Source organism: Callithrix jacchus, chromosome 5 (genome assembly GCF_049354715.1).
Source record: "Callithrix jacchus isolate 240 chromosome 5, calJac240_pri, whole genome shotgun sequence".
Classification (NCBI taxonomy): domain Eukaryota; kingdom Metazoa; phylum Chordata; class Mammalia; order Primates; family Cebidae; genus Callithrix; species Callithrix jacchus.
Window position 1 is genome coordinate 41,890,673 of NC_133506.1, and position 24,229 is coordinate 41,914,901.

Genomic DNA, 24,229 nt, shown 5'->3' on the forward strand with positions numbered 1-24,229 from the left:
TTCAATGCTGGATATACTTTGCCAGCAGAGCTGGCAGGTCTTGCTGAAACTCTGATAAGGCTATGAGAGAGGAACTGGTACTGGGATCAAATATGAGATGGTGGAATATTTCGCAAACTGTGAGAGGCATACCAGTGAGGAAACACAGATAATTTCACGTCGGGCATTTAAATAACATTGAATCACAGAAAGTGCAAGTTATCCTGTGTTGCTTTTCGTTAACTCCTCATTATACCATGGAGAGAGTCTCAGCTGGGTGTCAGTATCTTTTTTTTTTTTGAGATGGAGTTTTGCTCTTGTTACCCAGGCTAGAGTGCAATGGCGCGATCTCGGCTCACCGAAACCTCTGCCTCCTGGCTTCAGGCAATTCTCCTGCTTCAGCCTCCTGAGTAGCTGGAATTACAGGCACGCGCCACCATGCCCAGCTAATTTTTTGTATTTTTAGTAGGGATGGGATTTCACCATTTTGACCAGGATGCAGTATCTTTTTAAGACCTCATCACCGGCCAGATGTGGTGTCTCACACCTGTAATCCCAGCACTTTGGGAAGCCAAGATAGGAGGATCGCCTGAGGTCAGGAGTTCAAGACCAGCCTGGCTAACATGGTGAAACCCCATTTCTATTAAAAATACAAAAAAAAAAAAAAAAAAAAAAAAAAAGCCAGGCATGGTGGCATGCACTTGTAATCCCAGCTACTTGGGAGGCTGAGGCAGGAGAATCACTTGAACCTGGGAGCACCATTGCACTCCAGTTTGGACAAGAAGAGCAAAACTCCATCTCAGAAAAAAAAAAAAAAAAAGACCTCATCACCTATAAACCTTCCTTTGTAAGAGACAGAGAAGGGGTCTGGAGTCAGAAACACTGGCCTCTTTCTGAACCAGACAATATTATTTTATTTTTATTTAATTTATTCTTATAAAAACTTTTGACTTCTTAAGGAGAGTGATTTTTGGTTTCAGTTTTGGCTTTGTTGTTGCTTTGAGACAGGGCCTCACTCTGTTACCCAGGCTGGAGTGCAGTCGCGTGATCAGAGCTCCCTGCAGCCTTGACTTCTCTGTCTTAAGCAATCCTCCCACCTCAGCATCCTGAGTAGCTGGAACTACAGGCACACACCACCACACCTGGCTAATTTTCTTTATTTTTTGTAGAGACAGGGTCCTGCTATATTGCCCAGTCTGGTCTCAAACTCCTGGGCTCAAGTGATCCTCCTGCCTTGGCCTCGAAAAGTGTTGGGATTACAGGCATAAGCCACCACACCTGGCTGTGATTTTTGTTTTTTATTAAAGCCTATGGCTTTTTCTAAAAAGCCCTCCTTTTAACTTAAATCTATTTAAGTTTACAATGTAAAGCAACTCAAAGAAAAAAGCCAAGTAACTCGGAGTGCAGGGAGTACATGGCAATGGCAAAATTCCAAAAATTTGATGCCAAAATCTGATATTTGGGAGGCCAAGAGGTAGCAAGAGAAAGACCCAGGAAGGGGTGTAGCACTCCCCTCCCATCCGGATCATGCTGATGCCGTTCCTATAAACCCTGAGGGCCAGTTATTTCCCAATGGACCCATTCCAAGCTATGATGAAACTGTCTTCCATGACCTTTCAGGTTGGGACTTGATCCTGAGCTAGTCCAATAACCGGCTTCATCAAAGGCTGCAGACAACAGTGTATGAGGGACAAGGCCCTCCAGGGAGCACTTTGGACCTTCAAGGTCCGGGCACGGGAGGATGGGGTACTCCAAACTGGAAAAGCAACTTCGAGAGAATTGGACTCATTGGCATCCAAGGAACTCTGGAGGCAGCTGGGACCAGGGCAGGGCTATTTTCCCGGCGGCCCTGGGTTGAATTCTCTGTTCCAGAACCAGCTAAGAGATTAAGAATACAAAATTTGGTGTTAGAGAAGAGGTTTCAATCTGGTGGTTCAAATGTTGTCATCATCATAATATTAATATTAGCAAGCACATATACCACACTAACTATTCGCCAGGCTCTGCTTTCAGAACTTTACCTGCCTTAACGCATTCCATCCTTATAAAATCCATTTGCATTACCTGTGTGAGTCTGTCATCCCTGCATTAGACAAAGCTACATTCACATTCTGGCTGGACCACTTGCCTGCTGCTGGGCAGGAGGCTTCACGTGGACTGAGTTTCCTCATCTGAAATGAGAACTATAATGTGTACAGGCATAGCTTGTCTCATTGTGCTTTACAGATACTGCATTTTTCTGGCAACCCTGCAGTGAGCAATTCTCTTGGCATCATTTTTCCAACAGCATATGCTCACTTTATGTTTCTAGGTCATGTTTTGGAAATTCTTGCACAACTTCAAACTTTTATTATTATTATTATTATTATTATTATATCTATTATGGTGATCTGTGATCAGTGATCTTTGATGTTACTACTGTAATTGTTTTGAGGTGCCATGAACTGTGCCCATATAAGATGGCAAACTTGGTGGATAAATGTTGTGTGTGTTCTGATTGCTCCAACGACTGGCTGTTCCCCGATCTCCCTCCCTCTCCTCAGGCTTCCCTATTCCCTGAGATACAATACTACTGAAATTAGTCCAACTAGGAATCCTTCAGTGGCCTCAAAGGGTTCAAGTGAAAGAAAGAGTCATACATCTTTCACTTTAAATCAAAATCTAGAAATGATTACACTTAATGAGAAAGGCATGTCAAAAGCCAACACAGGCCAAAAACTAGGCCTCTTGTGCCAGTTAGCCAACTTGTGAGTGTAAAGGAACAGTTCTGGAAGGAAATTAAAAGTGCTACTCCAGTGAACACATGGATAATAAGAAAGCAAAACAGCCTTATGGTGATACGTAGAAAGTTTTAGTAGTCTAACATAGAAGATCAAACCGGCCACAACATTCCCAAGCGAAAGCCTAATCCTGAGCAAGACCTTAACTCTCGTTAATTCTTTGAAGACTGAGACAGGTGAGGAAGCTGCAGAAGAAAGTTTGAAGTTAGCAGAATTCACTAGGTTTAAGGAAAGAAGCCGTCTGTGTAACACAGAAATGCAAAGTGAAGCAGCAAGTGATGATGTAGAAGCTGCACCAAGTTAATCAGAAGATGAAGCTAAGGTCACTGAGGAAGGTGGGGCACTAAACAATAGATTTGCAACATAGATGAAATACTCTTCTATTGGAAGAAGATGCCATCGAGGACTTTCATGGCCAGGGAGAAGTCAATGCCTGGCTTCAAAGCTTCAAAGGACAAGTTGACTCTCTGGTTAGGGCCGAATGCAGCTGTTAACTCTAAGTTGAAACTATGCTTTTTTACCATTCTGAAAATCTTAAGGCCCATAAGAATTATGCTAAATCTATGCTGCTTGTGCTCTATAAATGGAGCAACAAAGTCTAGATGACAGTACATTTGTTTACAGCATGTTGTACTGGATAGTTTGAGCCCACTGTTGAGATATACTGTTGAGTAGACTGTGAAAGGGAATGCTTAAAGAACTTCCACAGTCAATGGATGGCTTGACCAACATTAATTTTCATTCTTTACTAGGTATGTCCATTGGACAGATGAGGAAACTGAGACTCAGAGGGATTAAGACATTTGTCACAGGTCACACAGCTGGTACATGACAGAATTGAAATTCCAGTGATACACACTGCTATTCCCATATTCCCACACAAATACTGAGATTTTTTTCTTGTTAGAGTCATCAGAAGATCAGGAGGTTATTATGTGTATTGAGTGAAGAAATATAACACATGGCCTGAAATCCAAAGACACACTTCAGCTAAAGGAGAAATCTTGTGTTCCATCCCCCCACCCCCCACCCACTTAACTTCCCTTTAAAGATTGTCAGAGAGACAGGTGAAGAGGCATCCCATACCATTTATTGAGTACCTACTATGCACCAGACACTACACGCAATGCTTCTTCAGCTTTTCTCATTTTATTTTTACAACCACCCTTCCAGATGGGTGTGGTTACCTTCATTACAGAGGAAGAGACTGAAACTCAGAGATGGGTCTTCTGACTCCAAAGGCTGTGTTGCTAACCCTCAACTAGACTGTTCCCAAGCCTGCCATCATGCCTACCTTAGGGCAAAGTTAGAAAAACCCCAGGTTGATGCGAGCTGTTGGCAAGAGACCACATGAGCTGGGTGGGTCTGACCACTGGCATCCAAGGCAAACTAGAGAATGTGACTCAAGGCACCCATAATTTCATCTTACTACTATTTGTATAATAATAAATACCACTTTTTTGAGGGACAAGCCCTATAATTCATGAAATTGTTTTCCAAGCACTGTGCTAAGAACATTATACAGACGCTTCCTGATTTTTGATGGTTAGATTTCGAATTTTTCAACTTTACAATGGATTTATTGAGAGTATTAAGTACATTTTTAAATTAGGATATTTGCAACTTACAATGGGTTTATTGAGGGGTAACTCCATTGTAAGTTAAGAAGTATCTATATAGAAATACATTAAAAAAACTCTATACTGGCCAGTGTGTAAAAAAAAAAATTACATGCATTATTAACAATGCAGAAGGATAAATAAGAAATTGGTTACCTTGCTTGTCTCCTAGAAGGTGCACTAGAAGGCTTGGGATGCTGGTGTAGCAGGGACCACCCATATGCAGTTTCCCTTGGTCCTTGGTGCCACTTCCCTGGAATACATGGCCAGCTTTAAAAACAATCCTCAGGCTTCCCTACAGTTGGGGTATCTATGTGATTAAGATCTGGTCAATGAGAAGTTAATAGAAGTTGTTATGTGGGACATTTAAGACCATGTCTTTAAAGGAGCATACCCTTTATTCTTTCCTCTCCCTTCTTTCTTCCTGACTCATGGCTTGAGCTCCAGCAGCATTGTAAATCAGGAAGTGTAAGGCATGTGTTATACTGGTGCCCTCCACAGACCCATGCCTCCCAGTATTCACACCCCTGTGTAGTTTCCTCCCACAGTGACTCTGGGCTTGACCATGTAACTTGCTTTGGCCAATGAAACATCAGCAAATGTCATGCAAAAAAAGGCTTAATAACCATTTGCACATTAAGGCTTCTCTTCTTTAATCACTCCCTCTTGGCAGCCCATGTCACACCATAAAGAAGTGTGGACTAGACTACTAAATGATTAATGCCTCTATAGAGAGGAACCCTGAAAGACAGGAAGCTATTTTAGATGCTTCAGCAGAGTTCCCACTAAATGTATCCCCCCTAAGTGATCTCAGCTGCACCATGTGGAGCAGCAGAACCACCCAACTGAGCCCAGTCAATCATGGAATTATGAGAAATAACAAAATTAATGTTGTTGCAAGTTGTGAGGTGATTTGACAGAGAAATAAGCACAAACTGACCTTAAAAATGAAAGGTACACATAAGGATAGAAAAGCAGAAAGATGGGAGTTGGGATCCTTCACTAATTCATGGAACCACCTCTGTACTTTGTTTACAAGGCAGTAGAAAACCTAATATGTTGAGCCTTATGTGTCTGTTTTCAGTTAGGTGCGACTGAAGTTGTTACGATGGGGACATGAGCAAGCAGAAGACTTATTTGCACATCATACTCTGTTATGAATGTTGGAATGCACTGCCCAATGCCCCTTTAGGAATAAAAAACTCCGTCTGCTGGGAATGCTTACAGCAGTCAAGCCTCAGCTATGAGCCTATTTGATGACTGCCTCAGCAAACAGTGCCACTTTAGCCAAGGTCATATGTCCTTCCCAGAGTGGCTGGCATCCAGTTACTGATTGAAACAGGAATACAAGTGCCCAGCCGCCTCACCCCAACTTGAGACAACTTTGAGGGGCCATCCCCCTTCAAAGAACTCATGCAATCGCCCAAGGGCTCTGCCAAGGTTGCATTTCAGCTCAACATCTCCCTTCCCCATACCTTTGTTTCCCTCCCTTCCCTTTCACAGGTGTGGATCCCAAAGGCATGCCCTAATAAATTTCCTACATACTAGTCTCCAAATCCTGGAAAACCCAACACAACACAGTGTTTTTCAACTCTTTGAATGTCATACTATATGTCCATACTACTCACTTAAAAAAAAAAAAAGGTGAATAAGACAGAGTTCAGATGTAGAACCATATCACAGTGTGGGTTCTCTAGGAAACAGGGGGTTAGGAGTGCCTAAGATTTATTGGGAATAACACCTGTGAAAAGGAAAAGGAACAGGGAGAAGCAGGATTGGGCAAAGGGAGCCCCCAGGCAGCATTCAGGCATGACAAAGTCTCTGCCAGCATAATGGAGGGCCCCGGGCAAAGCTCACCCATTGGAGGAGTCTTGCAGCAGGTGGGTAGATACTTGTACCCTCATCTTGCTCATCCAGCCTATGGGCTGAGGGCCTCCCTGAGGAGAGTATGACTTTAACTTGACAACTGAGGCAGTTTCCAAAGGAGCTAATAATGGCTGGGCAGAGAGTCCCAGTTTGAAGGGGAATCTGAGCTGTACCTGTCTATGACTCCCACTAGCTGGAGGGGCTTTTTCATAGTCATCCAATCTAATACACCTGTCCAACTTAATAGGTCAACAAACAGAGGGTCACAGTGTCTGTTCCAATACCACCCAGAGAGTCAGGGTCTGAATTATGGCCAGTACTCAGTCTAGGGGTCCTTTCACCAGACTTCAAGCCAACTCATGTGAAGAGAAAGAAAGCGTGGCTTTGAGCTTCCTGTAGGCGGAGGCCATGCCTACTCAGACACAGCTGTCTCTCCACTGCCTGGCACATGGGTGGGAAATAAATATGAGTTGGGTTGAATTGAATTGATGTGCAAAGTCCAACATTTGCTGACCTCCCACCAGAAGGCTGGGCTACCAGCATTCCTGGTGTTCCTGGTGCTGCCTGGAGCAGTAGTCATTCATAACCAAGCTCTGCTGAACCCATAGCCACAGGAGTATGAATTTTGGAATCACCTATTCATTTATTCATTCAGCAAAAATCTACTAAATTCAACAGGCACTGTGCTGGATACTGGGGATCCAACATGAAATGAGGCAGGCAGCATCCCTCCTTCATGTGACTCCCCATCTAGTGGGGTAGATAATTCAAATGCCCTCCATATGTGGTTATAAAACATAGCCACAAATTCTGTGACATCCTTTCCACTGGGAGGCAGGGTCTATGGCCCCCCCACCCCCCAGATGAACCTAGGCTAGCTTCTGACTGCTTTGACCAACAACTTACTATGGAAGTGACCCAATATGGCTTCCAGGGCATGAATAAGGCCATGCAGCTTCTGCCTGATTTCTAGAACACTCATCCTTGGAGACCTGGACTACTGCCCTGAGGCTGCCTTGCTGCAGAGGCCATGAGTATCTGCTCTGGTTGACAGCTGAGCCCAGTCTTCCAGCCAGCCCGATAAGGCACAAGACACATGAGCAAAGCTGTCTTTGGCACTCCAGATGAGGTCATCTGATGGCTGAGTGACCCCGAGTGACATTCCTCGATGCCACAGAGAACAGAAGAATCACCCAGCTGAGCCCCACTCTAATTCTTGCCCCACAAAATCATGATGTACTATTGCATGATTATTGTTTAAGTTCGGGGTGCAGTTTGTCAAGCAGCAGATGTTTAACATGGAAACTGTGTACCTGGTGGGCTCATAACACAGCTCTGAGTCTCCATGGCCTTGGGGAAAATGTACATAATGATAACAACTACTTCATAGGTTTACGATAAGGCTCAAAGAATGAAAAGCCAGGCACCGTTCTAAGTGCTTTTCCTGTTTAGTTGTTTAGCATAGAACCAGGTACCTATCAACCCCTAATTACAGGGAAGTATGATTTCTAATTGGGAAATAACAAGCTATGTGAGGTATGAATAAATATATTATCTATGGTCATCAGCCCGGTTACGGTGGCTTGCTGTGTGCCAAGCATAGTGCTAGGCATTTACATGAACAATCAGGTCCTGCCTGGTCCTTCAACCCTCCCTCCCTCCCCTTCATTGCTGAGGGCTGTCCTCTTTGCAGGCTTCTTTCCGCTTCTTGAGCATAAATCCAAGTTCTCTGCTTTTAAAAATGTTCAGTCTGGGCCGGGCGCGGTGGCTCAAGCCTGTAATCCCAGCACTTTGGGAGGCCGAGGCGGGTGGATCACGAGGTCAACAGATCGAGACCATCCTGGTCAACATGGTGAAACCCCGTCTCTACTAAAAATTACAAAAAATTAGCTGGGCACAGTGGTGCGTGCTTGTAATCCCAGCTACTCGGGAGGCTGAAGCAGTAGAATTGCCTGAACCTAGGGGGCGGAGGTTGCGGTGAGCCAAGATTGCGCCATTGCACTCCAGCCTGGGTAACAAGAGCGAAACTCCGTCTCAAAAAAAAAAAAAAAAAAGTTCAGTCTGCCTGGATCTCCCTATGCATCCTCCCCAAGTTCCCGCCACCATCGAAGTGACTGGTTCCTTCTCCTCACTCAGTCCTCAACTCAAATGTCACCTCCTCAGAGGGTCTCCCACCCCCGACCTCCTGATCTAATGAAACACAGCCTTCTTCAAGTCCATGTCACTCCCTTGTACAAAATCCCCGAGTTAGTCCTTCATAGCATGATTTGTTGTCTGAAAGTGTTTACTACTAGATTAAACTCCAGGGGAACAAGAGAGTGTCAATCCTCCCCTGCTACACTCCCAGTGCCTGGAACATGGAGAGGAGCAATAAATATGGAAAGATGAAACACGCTCTATATTACTGGGTTTTATTGTTAGGAACATCAGTCAAAATCACGACGATTGTTCATTCCACAAGGATTAATTGAGCACCTATTGTGTACCAGGCATCATTCTGGGTGCTGGAGATACAACAGTGATCAAAGCAGACACCGGTTTTGCTCTCACAGAGCTTTCATTTTAGTAGCTCTGATAAGATGCATGTGTGAAATACCCAGCGTGTCACGTGGAACTTAGTGCTATGAAGAAAAATAAGGTAGGCAGTAGGAGAGAGTACGAGGGGAATCTTGGCACCAAATTTCATTCTTCCCTCCATGGAAGGGACTTTCAGTTACCCTCCCCTCCACCTCCGCAACCTGACCCCCGAACCCTGTCAACATTTCTCAGTGTGACATTTGGTTTGAGGTCTCTGCAGCTCCAAGAACAATATTGGCTTTGATGCAGGTCCCGGGAGCGAGCCCTCACACTGGAGTGGGGATTAGACCCCGCTTCTTTCTCCTGGAGGGCAAGCCAAGCAGTTTGACTTTGTGGGGCCTTTCCTCACTATGGGAAAGGGGGTAGGCCTGGGCCCTCCTGGCGTGGAGCTATGACTAACCCGAGGTTCTGGGTCATCCTCAGGCCTCCTCCATCCTGGACAGAGGGTCAAGGTTGACAAACATGAAGAGGCCTTTGATCGGCAGCAGACACCTAGTGTTCTGTTTTTTGTTCCAAACCTCAGGCCAGAAACATATTCTGTTTTGCCTCCAGCAGGGAAGACAGTGGGTAGGCGCGGTGTGTGTGTGTGTGTGTATGTGTGTGTGCACATGCTCGTGTGTGTGTGCACGTGCTCACGTGTGTGTGTTTGGGGCAGTGGGAGGACTCAGAGGAAGGCTCACATGGATCCTTGATTTTCTTTCCAACAAGCAGGCTAGGTTTGGAAGAGAGAATTCAATTCAATTCAAAATATCTAAGGAGCACCTACTAAATCCCAGGCAGCACAGTACAAACTAGGACTAGAGCAGTAAACCAAACAGAGCTCCCTGCCCAGAGCCCAGGTTCTAGAGGGGGCCACAGACAGCAAACAAATGAACAAGTGAATACAGAGGCTGTCAGGGGCCATGATGTATTGGAGAGGAATGAAGCTGGGCAGCCGATGGGGCTGGGGTGAGGGTGCCCAGACAAAGTGGCATTTGGTAGAGACCTGAAGGAAATGAGGAGGCAGCCATGGGACGATCAGCGGGAACAGTGTTTCAGGGAAAGGGAACAGCAGCTACGAAGGCCTGAGATGTGCCGAGGCTGACATGTTGGAAGGACAGCAAGGAGTCCAGCGTGGCTTACCCAGGGGAATAGGGGGAGAAGAACAGCAGGAGGGTCAGAACCAGGAGTGCTGGGGTAGGTTGTGGGAGGTCGAGCTATTGATATTCTCCCCCTGGGTGAGGTGGGGACCCCAAGAGTGGTTTTTCCTTTTTTAAAAAATTTATTATATTTTTTTAGTTTAGTTTTGTTTGTTTTTAGAGACAGGCCTCACTGTGTCATCCAGGCTGGAGGGCAGTAGTTCAATCATAGCCTTGAACTCCTGGGGGTTCAAGTGATCTTTCCTGCCTCAGCCTCCCTAGTTGCTGGCACTATAGGCACGCATCACCTTGCCCAGCAGATCTGAACTGAGATTTAATAGAGTTCCCGGGCTGTGTGGAAACAGCGGGGATGAGGGCAGAAGTGGGGAGAACCATGAGGGGCAACTGCAGGGGTTCAGGGAAAAGATCACATGGTCATACGGCCTATGCCAGGGTGGCCAGGAGGGGAACAGATTGCGGGTCCAAATTCATCAGCATTTTTTTTTTTTTTTTACAATCTGGCTTTGTCACCCAGGCTGGAGTGCAGTGGCACAATCTTGGCTCACTGCAACCTCTGCCTACTGGGTTCAAGCGATTCTCTTGCCTCAGCCTCCTGAGTAGCTGGGATTACAGGTACCCACCACCATACCCAGCTAATTTTTGTGTTTTTAGTAGAAACAGGGTTTCACTATGTTGGCCAGTCTGGTCTCAAACTGCTGACCTCAGGTGATCCGCCCACCTCAGCCTCCCAAAGTGCTGGGATTACAGGTATGAACCACCACGCCCAGCCTTATCAGCTTTTTATTGAAGTGCAACATAAATACTGAAAAGCAACATAAAAACATGCCTGCAGTTTGATGAACTGCAAACCCAATCCACCCACATAACCAGCATCAAACTCAAGAATTAGAACTTGTCCATCCCCCCAGAAGTCTCCAGAAGCCCCCTCCAAATCACTGCCCCTCCTCCAAGGGCAGCCCCTCTCCCCACTTTTTAATTATATTTTGAAAGTGACTCTTGCAGGATCTGCTGCTGGATTGAATGGGGGTAAGGGGAGTTGGTGAACTATGGGAGCTGAAGAGAGCCTGCAGGTTTGGGGTGAATCTCTGCATTCCTGGGGCTGCCATTTACTAAGACGAAAGTTTGTGGTGAGGGAAGAGACCAAAGGTGAAACTAGGGATTTGTTTTGGGACACGTTGAGTTTTGAGATGCCTGTAAGATCCCTGGGGAAGATACAGGCTGTCTTCTAAAGGCTGCAAATTCAAATGCTCTCAGGAAAAAGTAACAGAAGTAAGATATATCTCACTTTCCTCTTACCTCTATAAGAAGAGCAATGGGACCAGCGTGTGATAAACAGTGACTCAGAGCCAAGGAGCAATGGGGGCAGTGGAGACTGGAGTGAACTGGAAAGCACAGGCCCCTCTAAAAAGAGGAGTTACAACAGGGTCCCAGTGTGGCCAGATCTCCTGATGATGCTTCCAGAGAAGCCGGGTGTCTGGATTTTTGCATATGAACCCATCCCAATTGTTTAACATCGGCAACTAAAAAGCAAACATTATGTGGACCCAACAAAACTGCCTACAGTTATAACAACTCACTGGATCTAGATCAAATCCTCTACTTTACAGGTGGAGAAACTGAGGCACAGGGAAGTCCAGAATTTTCCCCAAACTCACAGAGGGAATTGGTGGCAGACTTTGGCCAGGCCTTGAGTAGGCTGGGACTCAGTGTGGGGTTCCCACCTCCCAGGCCTTGGCAAGAAGGGGCTGGAGTCAGTCGGTCTCCTTTACTTTGATCTAGATAGAGAGGCCCCAACCTGACCATGAAAGGCAGCAAGATGCTATGAACAAGCATGGCTTTGGGGACCTGAGATCACTATCTGTGTTGGTTAGGAATACTTTTGGCTTAAGTGACAGAAAACCTGATTTGCAGTGGCTTCAGCATTGGCGATATTCGCCTGTGCATGTAGTAAGTACGGAAAGCAAGGTCTGAGGTCACCAAGGGAAGACTCACGCTGCCCATTCCTCTACCTCATCGTCTTCCTCTCACTGACTCTTCACTGTCAGGGGTGGCCTCACAGTCTCCAGACGGCTGCTGAACCTCCAATTGCCGCCATTGCAATGAAAAGCAGAAATTGTTGATGGCAATGTGCTGGTGTCAGGGCAGGGAGAGAGTTCTTACACCTCCTCACCTTCTAGGAGAAGCAAAATCTTCCGCAGAAGCAATCTTCACAAATTTGCTCTTGTATCTTATTGGTCAGAAAAGGATCACAAGCTGATATCGCTTGGCGGTTTGTCCTCTTCAAATCTCAGACTGAAATGTGACCTCCAGTGTAGGAGGTGGGGCCGGTGGGAGGTACTGGATCACGGGGACAGACCCCTCGTAAATGGCATGGTGCCCTCTCTGTGGTAACCTCTGAGTAAGCTCTGGCTCTGTTAGTTCACAAGAGAGCTGATTGTTTAAAGGAACCTGGCTCCTCCCCTTCTCTCTCTTGTTCCTGCTCTTGCCATGTGACACTGTCTGCTCCCCCTTTGCCTTCCACCATGATTGGAAGCTTCCTGAGGCCCTCATCAGAAGCCGTGCTTGGACAGCCTGCAGAGCCAATTAAACCTCTTTTCTCTGTAATTTACCCAGCCTCAGGTGTTTTGTTATAGCAATGCAAACAGCCTAATACACATGTCCATTTCTAATCAGGGACCAATCTGACCTTTCCTGAGATGAAGCTGTCTTCACCTAACTAATATCTAGACTAATTGGGATTCTGTCCAAAAGGAATAAGGAGGGTAGGCTGGGTGCCATGGCTCATGCCTCTAATCCCAGCACTTTGGGAGGCCAAGGTGGATGGATCACTTGAGGTCAGGAGTTCGAGACCAGCCTGTCCAACATGGTGAAACCCTGTCTCTACTAAAAATTACAAAAATTAGCCGGGCATGGTGGCATGCCCCTGTAATCCCAGCTACTTGGAAAGCTGAGGCAGGAGAATCGCTTGAACCTGGGAGGTAGACATTGCAGTGAACTAACACCACTGTACTCTAGCCTGGGTGACAGAGACTCTGTCTCAAAAAAAGAAAAGGAAAAAAAAGGAGGGTGACTTTTGGTAGGCAATAATGCCTGGCACAATCTCTACCATTTCCAGGCTGATGACTCTGGGTAAGTTGCTTAGCACCTCTGAGCCTCTACTCCCCCATCTGTAAAATGGGTATGGCAGGTGAATATGTTGTTTCTTGCCCTCTCGGCATCCATTTCCTATTTTTCTTTTTTTTTTTTAAGATGGAGTTTCGCTCTTGTTACCCAGACTGGAGTGCAATGGCGCAATCTCGGCTCCCCACAACCTCCGCCTCCTGGGTTCAGGCAATTCTCCTGCCTCAGCCTCCTGAGTAGCTGGGATTACAGGCACGCATCACCATGCCCAGCTGATTTTTTGTATTTTTAGTAGAGATGGGGTTTCACCATGTTGACCAGGATGGTCTCGATCTCTTGACCTCGTGATCCACCCGCCTCGGCCTCCCAAAGTGCTGGGATTACAGGCGTGAGCCACTGCGCCCGGCCCCCATTTCCTATTTTTCTGGTAACATACTTTGATTTTCCTTCAGGTAGGAGTAGTCAGAACAGCAGCCCCATCATCACCTGGGAGCTTGTTAGAAATGCAGATTCTCAGGGCAGTCTCAGACCTTTCATTCAGAAGCTTTGGAATGGCAGCCTGGCGATGTGGGAAAGTGCATCTTGTCTACCCTTAGCTTATAAGGGGAACATATGAAGCTGTATTACAATCGCCTGTTGTTCTCTAAGAACCGTGGCCACCTAAATGACATCATAACAACATTGCTGTCACCATGTGCCATGCCCTGTGCTCCAAGTTCTCCATGCACCTCCTCATACGAATGCTTGTGGTGGATGTGGATGTGCGACCCAGACCCCTTCAAGGAAGGACTGACTGCCCCAGAGGGAGAGTGGTCTGCAGTCAGCTTCTGTGTTCAGCCCCTCCAGGGATCGCCTCACAGTGGGCAGAGAGTGGCCTTGCCTGAGCTGGGTCCCTTCCAGGAGTGACCCCCCAGTGACTGCACAATGTGAGACTGCAAAGTCCTGGCCATCTCAGGTCATCTTGTGACATCTCTGAAGAGCCATTCCAGCCACAGAGCTCCCGAGGGATTGGCTGAAGCTACTGCTGGGTCTCAGCTCCACTTCTCCCTCCCACTCTCCTGCATCCTCCATGCTGTGGAGTTGATCCCAAGGGCCGGTCTTCATGAACACCCTGCAGCTCGGCTGCATCTCAGAGGCTGCTTCCCGGGGATCCTGACCAGTGACAATACTCACAGTAACTCCACCATGCAGAACCATTGTGAGCCCATTTTTCAGATGAGGACACTGAGACTCAAAGAGGTACAAGGAAGGGATCCCAGGCCATGCACCTGGTAAACAAGGAGACATGGGCTGGGAAGCCAGCATACTTGTGAATAGAGAAGTGGCATGTTCTGGCTTTAAAAGGGTTCCCTGGGCTGCTGAGTGAGGAAGAACGAAGGGGCCAGGACAGAGGCCAGGGGCTCCCAAGCAGCAGCTGGACCTTGTCATCCCTGCAGCTTTTTCAGAAGAGCCAGACACAGCCCATGTGCTCACTAAATACCCAGTAAAGGAGTGAGTGAAGAGAGAATGGATGAAACATTAAGACCAGAAGGAACTAGACATACTCACGTCCGTCTCGCTCATTACATGGTGCACAATTAGCACAGTGCCTGCTACATATAGGTGCTCACCTAAGGTGGTGTTGAGTGAATAAATGAACACGTTCAAAGAAGGGAGGGAGGGAGAGAAGGGAGGAAGGGAGGCAGGGACTTGGGAAGAAAAGATGGAAGTAGAGGAAGGAGAAGGGGAGAAAAGAAAGGGAGGAAGAAAGAGGGAAGGAGGGAGGAGGAAGAGAAGAAAGAGAAGGGAGGTTTCTTTACCTGTTGGCACCAAGAATGACGGTAACTTATGACCCCTGGTGGCAGAAAAGTACAGTCCTTTGAAATTGCAGTGCCTAGAATTAAGGACCCAAGGGGAGACTCCTAGCTCCCCACGAGGTTAGGGCTGCATTCATTTGCTTTCTATAGCTCTTAAAAGAATACTTCAAACTGGGTAATTTATTTAAAAAAGGAGTTTATTCCTTACTGTTATGGAAGAGTACAAGGTCAAGGGGGCACATCTGGTGACAGCCTTCTTGAAGGCAGAGACTCTACAGATACCTGAGGCAACACATGGCATCACAAGGCAAAAGTGGTGGGCCTACTAGCTCAGGTCCCTCTTCCTCTTATAAAGCCACCAGTCCTGCTTTCATAATACCCATTAATCTATCAATCCACACGTGGATTAATTCATCATGACGGCAGAGCCCTCAGGATCCAATCACCTCTTAAAGGCCCCATCTTTCCATACTGCTACATTGGGCATTAAGTTTCCAACACCTGAAATTTGGAGGACACATTCAAACCACAGCAGGTGCAGACCCTTGTAAGAACATGGGCTCCTCCATAGGGTTCTGGCAGTCAGTGACAGTTGCGTTAGGACTAGAGTGAAGCAAGTGAGGCACAAATTTAAGGGGGCACCAAAAAACTCAATAATCAAAACAAATACCTTAATGGGATGGTTTTAAAAATTAAATTGGCAAACTATGGCCCACAGGCTGCTGATTTGTAAATAAAGTTTTATTGGAAGAAGGGCCAGGAATACGGTTGACTCTTTATGCCCTGCATGCCTTCACTAATGCAGGTGTTCCCAACCCCTAAGGTAGCACGAGGTGTGGGCATGGTCAGCTCATCCCATCCAACAATAAGAACACTGCTTGTTTGGAGCACTTACTACGCCAGCTTTAAAGCAGCTCTGCTCTGGAACTACCTCTCTCGACCCCATGGACTGGACCCGGAAGCACTTTTAAATGTTCCAGGAATGTGGGCCTGTGTCAAGTGTTGGTCGAATCTCAGTGTCATATCACATTTCCCCAGCTCTGCCATTCACTGAGTGGCCCAGGGCAAGACTTAATTTCTGTCTCCTTTGCATCTTCTGTAAAATGGGTTAATACATGCAAAGAATTTAGTCACTCTATAATAAAGTCAGCTGCTGTTAAAATCATGGGTCTGAATCCCAGCTCTGTCACTAATACCCTAGGACAGGTTATTTCCCATTGCCGACTGTTTCCTCCACTGTAAAATGGAGATTATAATCTTCATCTGGCTGGGTTCAGGTGGGGATTCACACAAAACTGCTGATGTGTTGGCTCAGCTCCGCAAAGCACCTGCAGCTCCGCTGTGGACGTCAAGGGATCTGAAAGTGCAGAGGGCTCCTTAGCCATTTGTAAGATTGAACTAGGGAAGAAATCCACTGTTCACCTAGGAACGTTTGTTAACCCTTTATTTCCCAATGTGGGCTAAGTGCACAGATGGACAATTCTCCTGGGGGCATTTGTGAAGTTTCTCCAGTATCTACTGCTCTCCCTCTCGATACATGCAAAGATCATTACTGTTTTCTGACAGCTGCAGCTACCCCCACCACCACTGGCCGCTGATACAGGAGGCAGAAAGAAATGTAGGCAGATATTGAGGGCAAAAGAATCCTCGGCAGAATTCCCTTCTAACAAAAAGCAGCCTCAGAAATCCCTTATTTTCTAACAAAGAGCAGCCTGAAAAATCCCACTGCAAACATAGATGAAACTGGACGCTCGCACAGGAGAATGCTGGTGGCTGCGGCAATAGAAAAGGGCTACCTGGGAGCCAGGCATGTCCAACACGGAGGCTCCATCCTCCCGTTTCACCAAGTGTACAGTAATAAAGAAGTGGGCAACATGGCACAGCTCAGGCAGAGAACTCGCATGCATAGAAGATTGGGGTGGGGGCGCCCAGAGATTCATACTCTATGCAAATGGCACACCTGGTCCAACCAGTTTTTCATTCCCTCTGTAGATCAGACACAACCTCCTCACCAGCTCATCTATAAAACCCCCTGCATTTCACTGCAGATCCAGCAACCCATTTTTCCAGGACCCCTCTTGTAGCAGAGAGCTATTCTCTCTTTCACCTATGAAATTTCTGTTCTTAACCTCACTCTTTGTGGGTCCACATCCTTGACCTCTGACCATGAAACAAGGAACCTCCGGTGTTACCCCAGACAAGGCTGCTCCTCCATCACTCTTCCTGCCTCGGTGGCTGCCTGGTCGTGTGCCAAGCAGCTGGAACATGCTCGCCAAGGCTTCTACCCTGGCTAATGTTTTCACTGGTCCAGCTGGTCTGTTACCTTCTCACTTCCATGTTTCCTGCTTCCACTCTTGCCCTCTAGGTTTTCTGCCAGCAACCAATGAAACCTTGTTACAGGGCCCTTCAGGATCTGGCAATGCAACCTTGTTACAGGGCCCTTCAGTATCTGGCTCTACCTCTCCCATCTCAGGTTCTGCTCCTTGCTCACTGATGCTGGCCACATCCACCTTGCTGTCAGGGATGTTCCTTCTTCACCAACTTTATACGCCACAGCCTGCCTGGGATATGCTCCCTTCATCTCCTGTTTCTGGTTTTCCTTCACATCTTCACTCATCACTGTCTGAAACTGTCTTATGTTCCCCAGGAAAGTAAGCTTCATGTTCCCCTCTATTATAGTAATCTCCAGTGCCTGGCACATAGTGAGTACTTATTTGTCCATTCTCACACTGCTAATAAAGTCATATCCGAGGCTGGGTAATTTATAAAGGAGAAATTTAATTACTCACAGTTCAGCATGGCTGGGGATGCTCAGGAAACTTACAATCATGGCCAAAGGGGAGCCAAAAACGTCCTTAATATGGCAGCAGGAAGAAGTACTGAACAAGAGAAAAGCCCCTTATAAAACCATCAGCTCCTGTGAGAACTCACTCACTATCATGAGAACTCACTCACTATCACGAGAACAGCCCCCAAGATCAAATTACCTCCCACTGGGTCCCTCCTGCAACGTGAGGATCACAGAAACTACAATTCAAGAAGAGATTTGGGTGGGGACACAGCCAAACCATATCAACTAGGGATTTGTTGATTTAATGCACAAAAGCACAAAGCAGGTACTAGCCTTATGGTACATGTGAGGAAACTGAGGAATGAGCCATCTCAGTCAATGTTGGGAATATTAATTAAAAACTCGTCAGCTCCTGTGGCCCTTGGAGTTCCTAGAAAATAATGTTATATGCCAATACTTATTACAGTACTATAAAGAGACACCATATCCCGTATCTCATTTGACAGTGGAAAGAATACTGATTCAGAGCCAGGTAAAAGTGCCCCTTGCTACCTGTGATGTCTTGGACAAGTTCCCGCCTTTTGGGATCAGTTTCTCCATCTATAAAATGGGGATAATGCCTAATTTAAGAGTTATTTTAGATCCAGTGTAAAAATTCCTAGCCCAATGCCTGACATGCTGTAAGCAGGCAATAGTAGTTTTCCTCTCTACTAGTCACAACTACCCAGGAAGAGAAGTTTTCTCTCATTCCTGGCCATCCACTCCATGTTGGGCACTTGGGGCGTGCTGACAGTGATGAATGAAACAGACATGGTACTGGTCCTACTATTATAGAATGTTTGCTTCACGTGAACAGGCACTGACTGTATCATCTCTGAACACAATGGAATGAAGGTAGGAATGAGTAACAAAAGAAAAACTGGAATATTCGTAAGTGTGCGGAAATATAGATTTCTAAACAATCAAGGGGTCAAAGAAGAAATCACAAGAGAAATTAGAAAATACATTGAGATGAATGAAAACAAAAGCACAAAATACCAAAACTGATAGCGTGTGATGAAAGCAGTGTGCAGAGGGAAACGCACAGCTGTAAATGTCCATATTGAGAGACGAGACAGTAACTATGTGAGGTGATGGGTGTTAATTAGCTCATTACTGTAGTAATCATTTCATAATGTATATCAAAACATCATACAGTATACTTTACATTTTTTTATAAAAATAAATTTTCTTACAAAAGAACAGGCACGCTGTGTCTGCCTAGCTCACCACTGTACCCCATCCCCATTACGGTGCCAAGGAACACAGAAAGCACTCAAAATACGTTTGTTGAATGGAGTTTACAAGGAAGAAAGGTATTTTATACCTCCTTTCCCTCCCCACCCACACATGGCTTCTTCTGGGGAAAGAAATTGAGGCTGGGCAAGGTTAAAAGCTAGCTCCTAGTACTTCTAAATCCACACTCGGTTCACCTGTGCCTTAAACCAGACTTCATCAAACTTCAGTCTTCACAAGTCACTTTACCATTTTGGCTCTACCTACTTACTGCCTGTGATAGAAATTAACTCAGTTTGCCTGCCTGTATGAACTTAAAAGGAACTTTATATATCACTTGTCTTACTTAGAAGGTAACCACAGAAATACGGAGCAATAAAAATAAAAACAATGTTAACATGCATCTCAGGTGCCCGAAAGTTTTAAGTCTGTTTTTTTTGAGAGAAATTGGAGTTAAGCAGTTTTCATTTTTTGATCATGACCCTGAAAAAGAAATATATTTGACATCAAAACTCAGAACATCCTTGTCTCTATCTACATGTGAAAGTTTCGTAAAACAATACGCTGATATTCTGTAATTCTACTTCATTTTTAAAAATTCTAGTTGTATTCCCATTAAACTGGTTTCAAGACAAATATATCATGTGCAACAAAAAAACACTAGGTTATGGGGCTGATAAAGACATACTATCAGCAACTGAGACTTCATCCTTGTCTCACAGGGACTAAAAAGAGAATAAAGTTCTCATGCGGTTCAATGCTACACCCATGTACCTGAGATGTACAAGCCACAACCTGGGAGAAAGCCTGCCCTAGATTTACTTTAAATACCCAGTTCTGCCTAGAACATGTCTTAAGACACATAGAAAGCTCCAGTAGTGCAGATGATAATGACACACCAGGGATGATCACACACCACTTAAAAATATCTTAACACCTTTACTTAGATCGCCTCTCTTACTTGCCGCATTTCTTCAAATGTACTTTGAAAAAACAGCTTCACTGCGTCTGGCTGTCAGACACATTCTTCTACCCAACCATGGACCTCTTTCTTCCTCTCAGGCGTACCTCATCTAATTTTTTTAGCACTGGCCTGGCCTTTTTGGAGGAGGTGGAGTAGCTCTTCAGAAAGGCTTCAAACACAGTTTCAGTGTTGGGATGGGTACTGAGGAAGGCCTTCTCCAGGACGTAGAGGTCTACTCCCTTATCCTCTGGAAGTGCTGAAATGAAACTCAGCCCAAAGTCTATCAGCACGATATTCAGCTGTTCGAGGGGTGGTTTCAGGAGCATGTTGGAGGTGGTGAGATCACCATGAATGAGGTCTTCATCGTGCATTTGAGCCAAAACCTGCCCAATTGCCTTGGCTAAGTTGGAGAGGCTCTGGGGAGTTTTTTCAGTCTCCATAGTGGACTGAATATAATCTCGAACAGTCACCGAGCCTTCAATTTCTTCCATATATAAGCAGTTGGAAGCATAGTCCACAAAAAAGACAACTGGGGCAGATATTCCTGAAATCAAGACATAAGTGGTTATTGCACTGGATTTTCTTTTTTAATGGTAAACTTAATTTTCAAAGATTAAGCCAGTTTTTCCAACTATATCTACTTATTTCAGGATGATTTAGGAATGCTGCAGGAAATGGCACAACTTAACTCATCTGGAATATTCCCCTGCTCACGCCCACTGCAGGACTATGCCTGGGACCACCCCACAGCTAAGCTGAGGAGGCAAAAGCTTCCTCCTCCCTTCCAAACCACCCTTTCTCACTGAACTTCATTTATCACACTCTCTCCCTGAAAAAAAAAAAAAAACAAAGGCCAGGTGCAGTGGCTCATACCTGTAATCCCAGCACTTTGGGAGGCTGAGGCAGGCGGATCACTTGAGGTCAGAAGTTCGAGACCAGCCTGGCCAACATGGTCAAACCCCATCTCTACTAAAAATACAAAAATACAAGTAGCTCGTACTACCAGCTACTTGGGAGGGTGAGGCAGGAGAATAGCTTGAACCCAGGGGGTAGAAGTTGCAGTGAGCCGAGATCACGCAACTACACCACTCCAGCCTTGGTAACAGAGCGAAACACTGTCTCAAAAACAAAAAACGAAAATAAAGAGCAAGGCACAGCCCAATCAGGGCAGGTTCTACTGATGAGGTCACAAACAGGAGGCCAAGCAGTGGGCTGACTTTGAGGTTCATCTTCAGAGAGGACAGGGTTCAAATCCCATCTCCTTTTCTTATTAGTTCTCTAATCTTAAAGTTACATTAACTTCTCTAAGCTTCAGTTTCTGCTGCTATAACATAGGAACAACAGCTCCAATAAACTCAATGAATCTTTACCGAAGGTCAACCAGGCTCAGTATACTTTTCTAGAAACTTAGAGATAAATCAATGGGGATACAGCAATAAACGAGGCAGTTATAATACAATTCCTGCTTAACATAACATATCATAAGAGGTGGAAAACAGAAATACGAACACACAAATAACTTCATGAAATCTTGTCTTTACAAGGGCGGCATGTGTCTGCTTGTTGGCTAATGAATTTCTGGGCTCCCCTCCCCCAGATCTCCCAGCACTTAACAATGTTCTGGTGCCCACCGCTGTCTAAAAAATATTGATAAAAGAAAGAAAGGCAAGAAGTGTAAAAGTGAAAAGCCAGTGCTTCTGAGTCAGGGGCATACGGATCTGAGGGCCTGGACCAGCCACTTAGTAGCTGTGTAACCTTGGGCAAGTTACTTCTCTCTTGAGTGCCAATTTCTCATCTGAGGACAAGGTTTATTGTGCTGGCGCACAATGATGTTTAATGAAAAAATAAATAGGCAATTTAATGAAGTCCAACATTTATTGAGCACTACGTGCCAGGCACACATTTGAACATAATACGTGGCACATATACCTTCTCTAATGGTCACAACATCCCTACGACATGGATACTGCTACTATGTCTCCCATTTCACAGGTGAGAAAACTGAGGGTGAGAGGCTAAATAACTTGTTGAAAGGCTACATAAGCAGCAGCAGAGTTAGTATATCAACCCAAAGAGCCTGGCTCCAGATTTAATTACATCTGTTTCTTAAGACTAATAAGTAAACAGATAATGATTGAAAATTGAAACGAGTCAAATAGGGAAACCAAGGCTCAGGGAAGTTAAACATGTTCAACGCTGAGCAATAATGACAGAGCCCAGATCTGAACCAGGCAGAACGGCCCAGGACAAACGCTTGACCCTGCACGGCCACGTGGTTTCTTAAGACTTAATGACGAAAGGTATGAAAGAATAACATTTCCGAAAGGCAGGCCACGGCAGAAGGCACATAAGGAGAGACTAAGGCAAATCAAGGCTAGGAGAGCAGAAGAGTACCTCACTCGTCCAAGCCCCAGAGCCTCGGGGCCACCCACGCCGGGATCCCGGCCCACCTTACCCGCGCGGCGGCAGCGGAGGAGGGCCCGGGCCTCCTGCACAGTCCGTCGCCTGCCAAGCCGCGCCTCCAGCGCCGGGTGCCGGTAACCCTTGGGGAAGCGGTGCTTCACCACCGCCGCGCGACCCTGGAAGCGGCCGCGGAATACGCGCGCCTCAGCGCCCTGCTTCACCAGCTCCAGGCCGCTCAAGAAGCTGCTGCTCCGCTCGCGGGCCGCGGCCAGAGCCTCAGCCTCCGGCGCTGGTTCCTCGCCACCGTCCGACACAGCAGCTCTGGATGCCGCCATGACTGTGGTCCGCGAAACAGTTCCGATCGATCAGCGGTCCCTGAAAACGATCGCGATGCTTCGGCTCGCTTCGGAAATCCTCGGACTTCTGCTACCCGAACGCGTCTACCCCGGAAACTTCCGGCCTGTGAGTGGCTACGCCTCCCAACTTTTAGGCTCTTTCTGAAGCCTTGGGTTCCCTGCAGGAAGGGCTCTTGTGGCCCCGCCTTCCACCTCTTCCGTTATCTCCGTAGCGTTCGGCAACTCTCGGAAAGCGGCCCTTCCCCACTCCTCGGCTCTCTCCGGAAATCTTCGGTGACTCTCGCAGCCGGCTTTGGGGCCCACCTCCAAACTGGTTGTCTCTTTCCGGAAAACTTCGGCGCCTGTCGAGAAAAACGTCGGACGCTCTCTGCTCTTTTCAGGAGTCTTCCTGGACAGCTGCACCCGCTAGTAGTTTGTTTTTGGAACTCCTCTTCCCCTGACTCCTAAATTTTCCCCAGAATGTAGTCAAACTAGTCAGAGTCGCGCGGGTCAAGACAATGAACCCATGTTTCCGACATCGTCTTAAGTGTTAGGTTAACCACCATTTAGTGCATTCAGAAGAAATAAGGATAAATGATGAAAACCCTTCCTACGGAAAAGAAAATGGAGACTCAGAGAGGGCAATGGGGGTGGTAGGATGGGGCAGGGAGTGGGGGCTGGGGAATCCCGGAAAATTTTCCGGAGACAGAACATAAACTGAATTGGGAGTAATTAAGCTTTTTCAGTTTCTACCTGTTTCATTATAAAGCTAATACAGGCCGTAGCAAATTCTTACAATACAGAACTTTGCACACACACACATGCATCAAAACCTGCCTATCGCCCTTGCAATGTGACGCCGCTGGCCGTTAGTTTCTTTCCAGGCTTTTCTTTTATTCAATGCGCACACTCACACATGGTTGTGGCGTTTTTTCCAATATGAACGACATCATACTGTGGGTTCTTTTGCAACTTGCTTTTCATTCTCCTAGACAATTTATCTCGGACTATATTCTATTTCAGTGCATGCAGAGCTACCACGTCCTTCTACCTGTTGCGAAACAGTTGTTTCCAGTTTGTTGTTTTTCAGGAAAACATTTTACTATTACCAGTTTCTTATAAAAGATAGTATAAGAGATAAAAATGAACAGCCAAATGAAGAGATACAGGGGTAAAATTTAAAATGGTAGGCATTTATCGTAAATAACATGTTTTGAAATATGTATACATTGTGGAATGGCTAAATCCAGCTCGTTAATATTACCTCACATACTGATCATTTCGGGGCTGAGGACACTTAAAATCTATTAGCATTTTTTCAATATAACACAGTGTTATTATCTACAGTCACCATGTTCAATAGATATCATGAATGTATTCCTCTTGTCTAACTGAAAGTTTGTGAGTTCAGTTTTCTTACCTTCCTTATGTAAGTGAGACCATGAGATAATTTGTCTTTCTGTGCCTGGCTTATGTCCTCCAGTTCCCGTTCCAGTTCCATCCATGTTGCTGAAAATAACAACGCTTCTTTTTCTTTCTTTTTTTTAATTTTATGTGTGAGACCGAGTTTTGCTGTTGTTGCCCA

The 24,229-nt window shown here is 46.0% G+C and overlaps 2 protein-coding genes across 8 annotated transcripts; one reads left to right on the forward strand and one right to left on the reverse strand.

The window, feature by feature from the left end:
• Window positions 1-1,321: 1,321 nt before the first annotated feature.
• On the reverse strand, window positions 1,322-22,657 carry TP53RK (TP53 regulating kinase). Of its 7 annotated transcripts, XM_078375476.1 has the most exons (4): window positions 22,362-22,657; window positions 20,011-20,450; window positions 4,535-4,631; window positions 1,322-1,857 (listed from the first exon to the last, which is right to left on the reverse strand). In XM_078375476.1, the coding sequence occupies exons 1-4, from the start codon at window positions 22,642-22,644 to the stop codon at window positions 1,700-1,702; spliced, it is 978 nt and encodes a 325-aa protein (XP_078231602.1). In that variant the 5' UTR covers window positions 22,645-22,657; the 3' UTR covers window positions 1,322-1,699. The 7 variants fall into 7 exon arrangements, 4 of the variants coding, with proteins under 4 accessions (XP_078231602.1, XP_078231605.1, XP_078231604.1 ...); XR_004742905.3 differs by lacking the exon at window positions 1,322-1,857 and having other exon boundaries at window positions 4,537-4,631; window positions 19,904-20,450; XR_004742906.3 differs by lacking the exons at window positions 1,322-1,857; window positions 4,535-4,631 and adding an exon at window positions 15,056-16,233 and having other exon boundaries at window positions 19,904-20,450.
• Window positions 22,430-23,373, forward strand: LOC144582859 (uncharacterized). The gene is made up of 2 exons (XM_078375480.1): window positions 22,430-22,771; window positions 22,878-23,373. The coding sequence occupies exons 1-2, from the start codon at window positions 22,643-22,645 to the stop codon at window positions 23,103-23,105; spliced, it is 357 nt and encodes a 118-aa protein (XP_078231606.1). The 5' UTR covers window positions 22,430-22,642; the 3' UTR covers window positions 23,106-23,373.
• The last annotated feature ends 856 nt before the right edge of the window (window positions 23,374-24,229 follow it).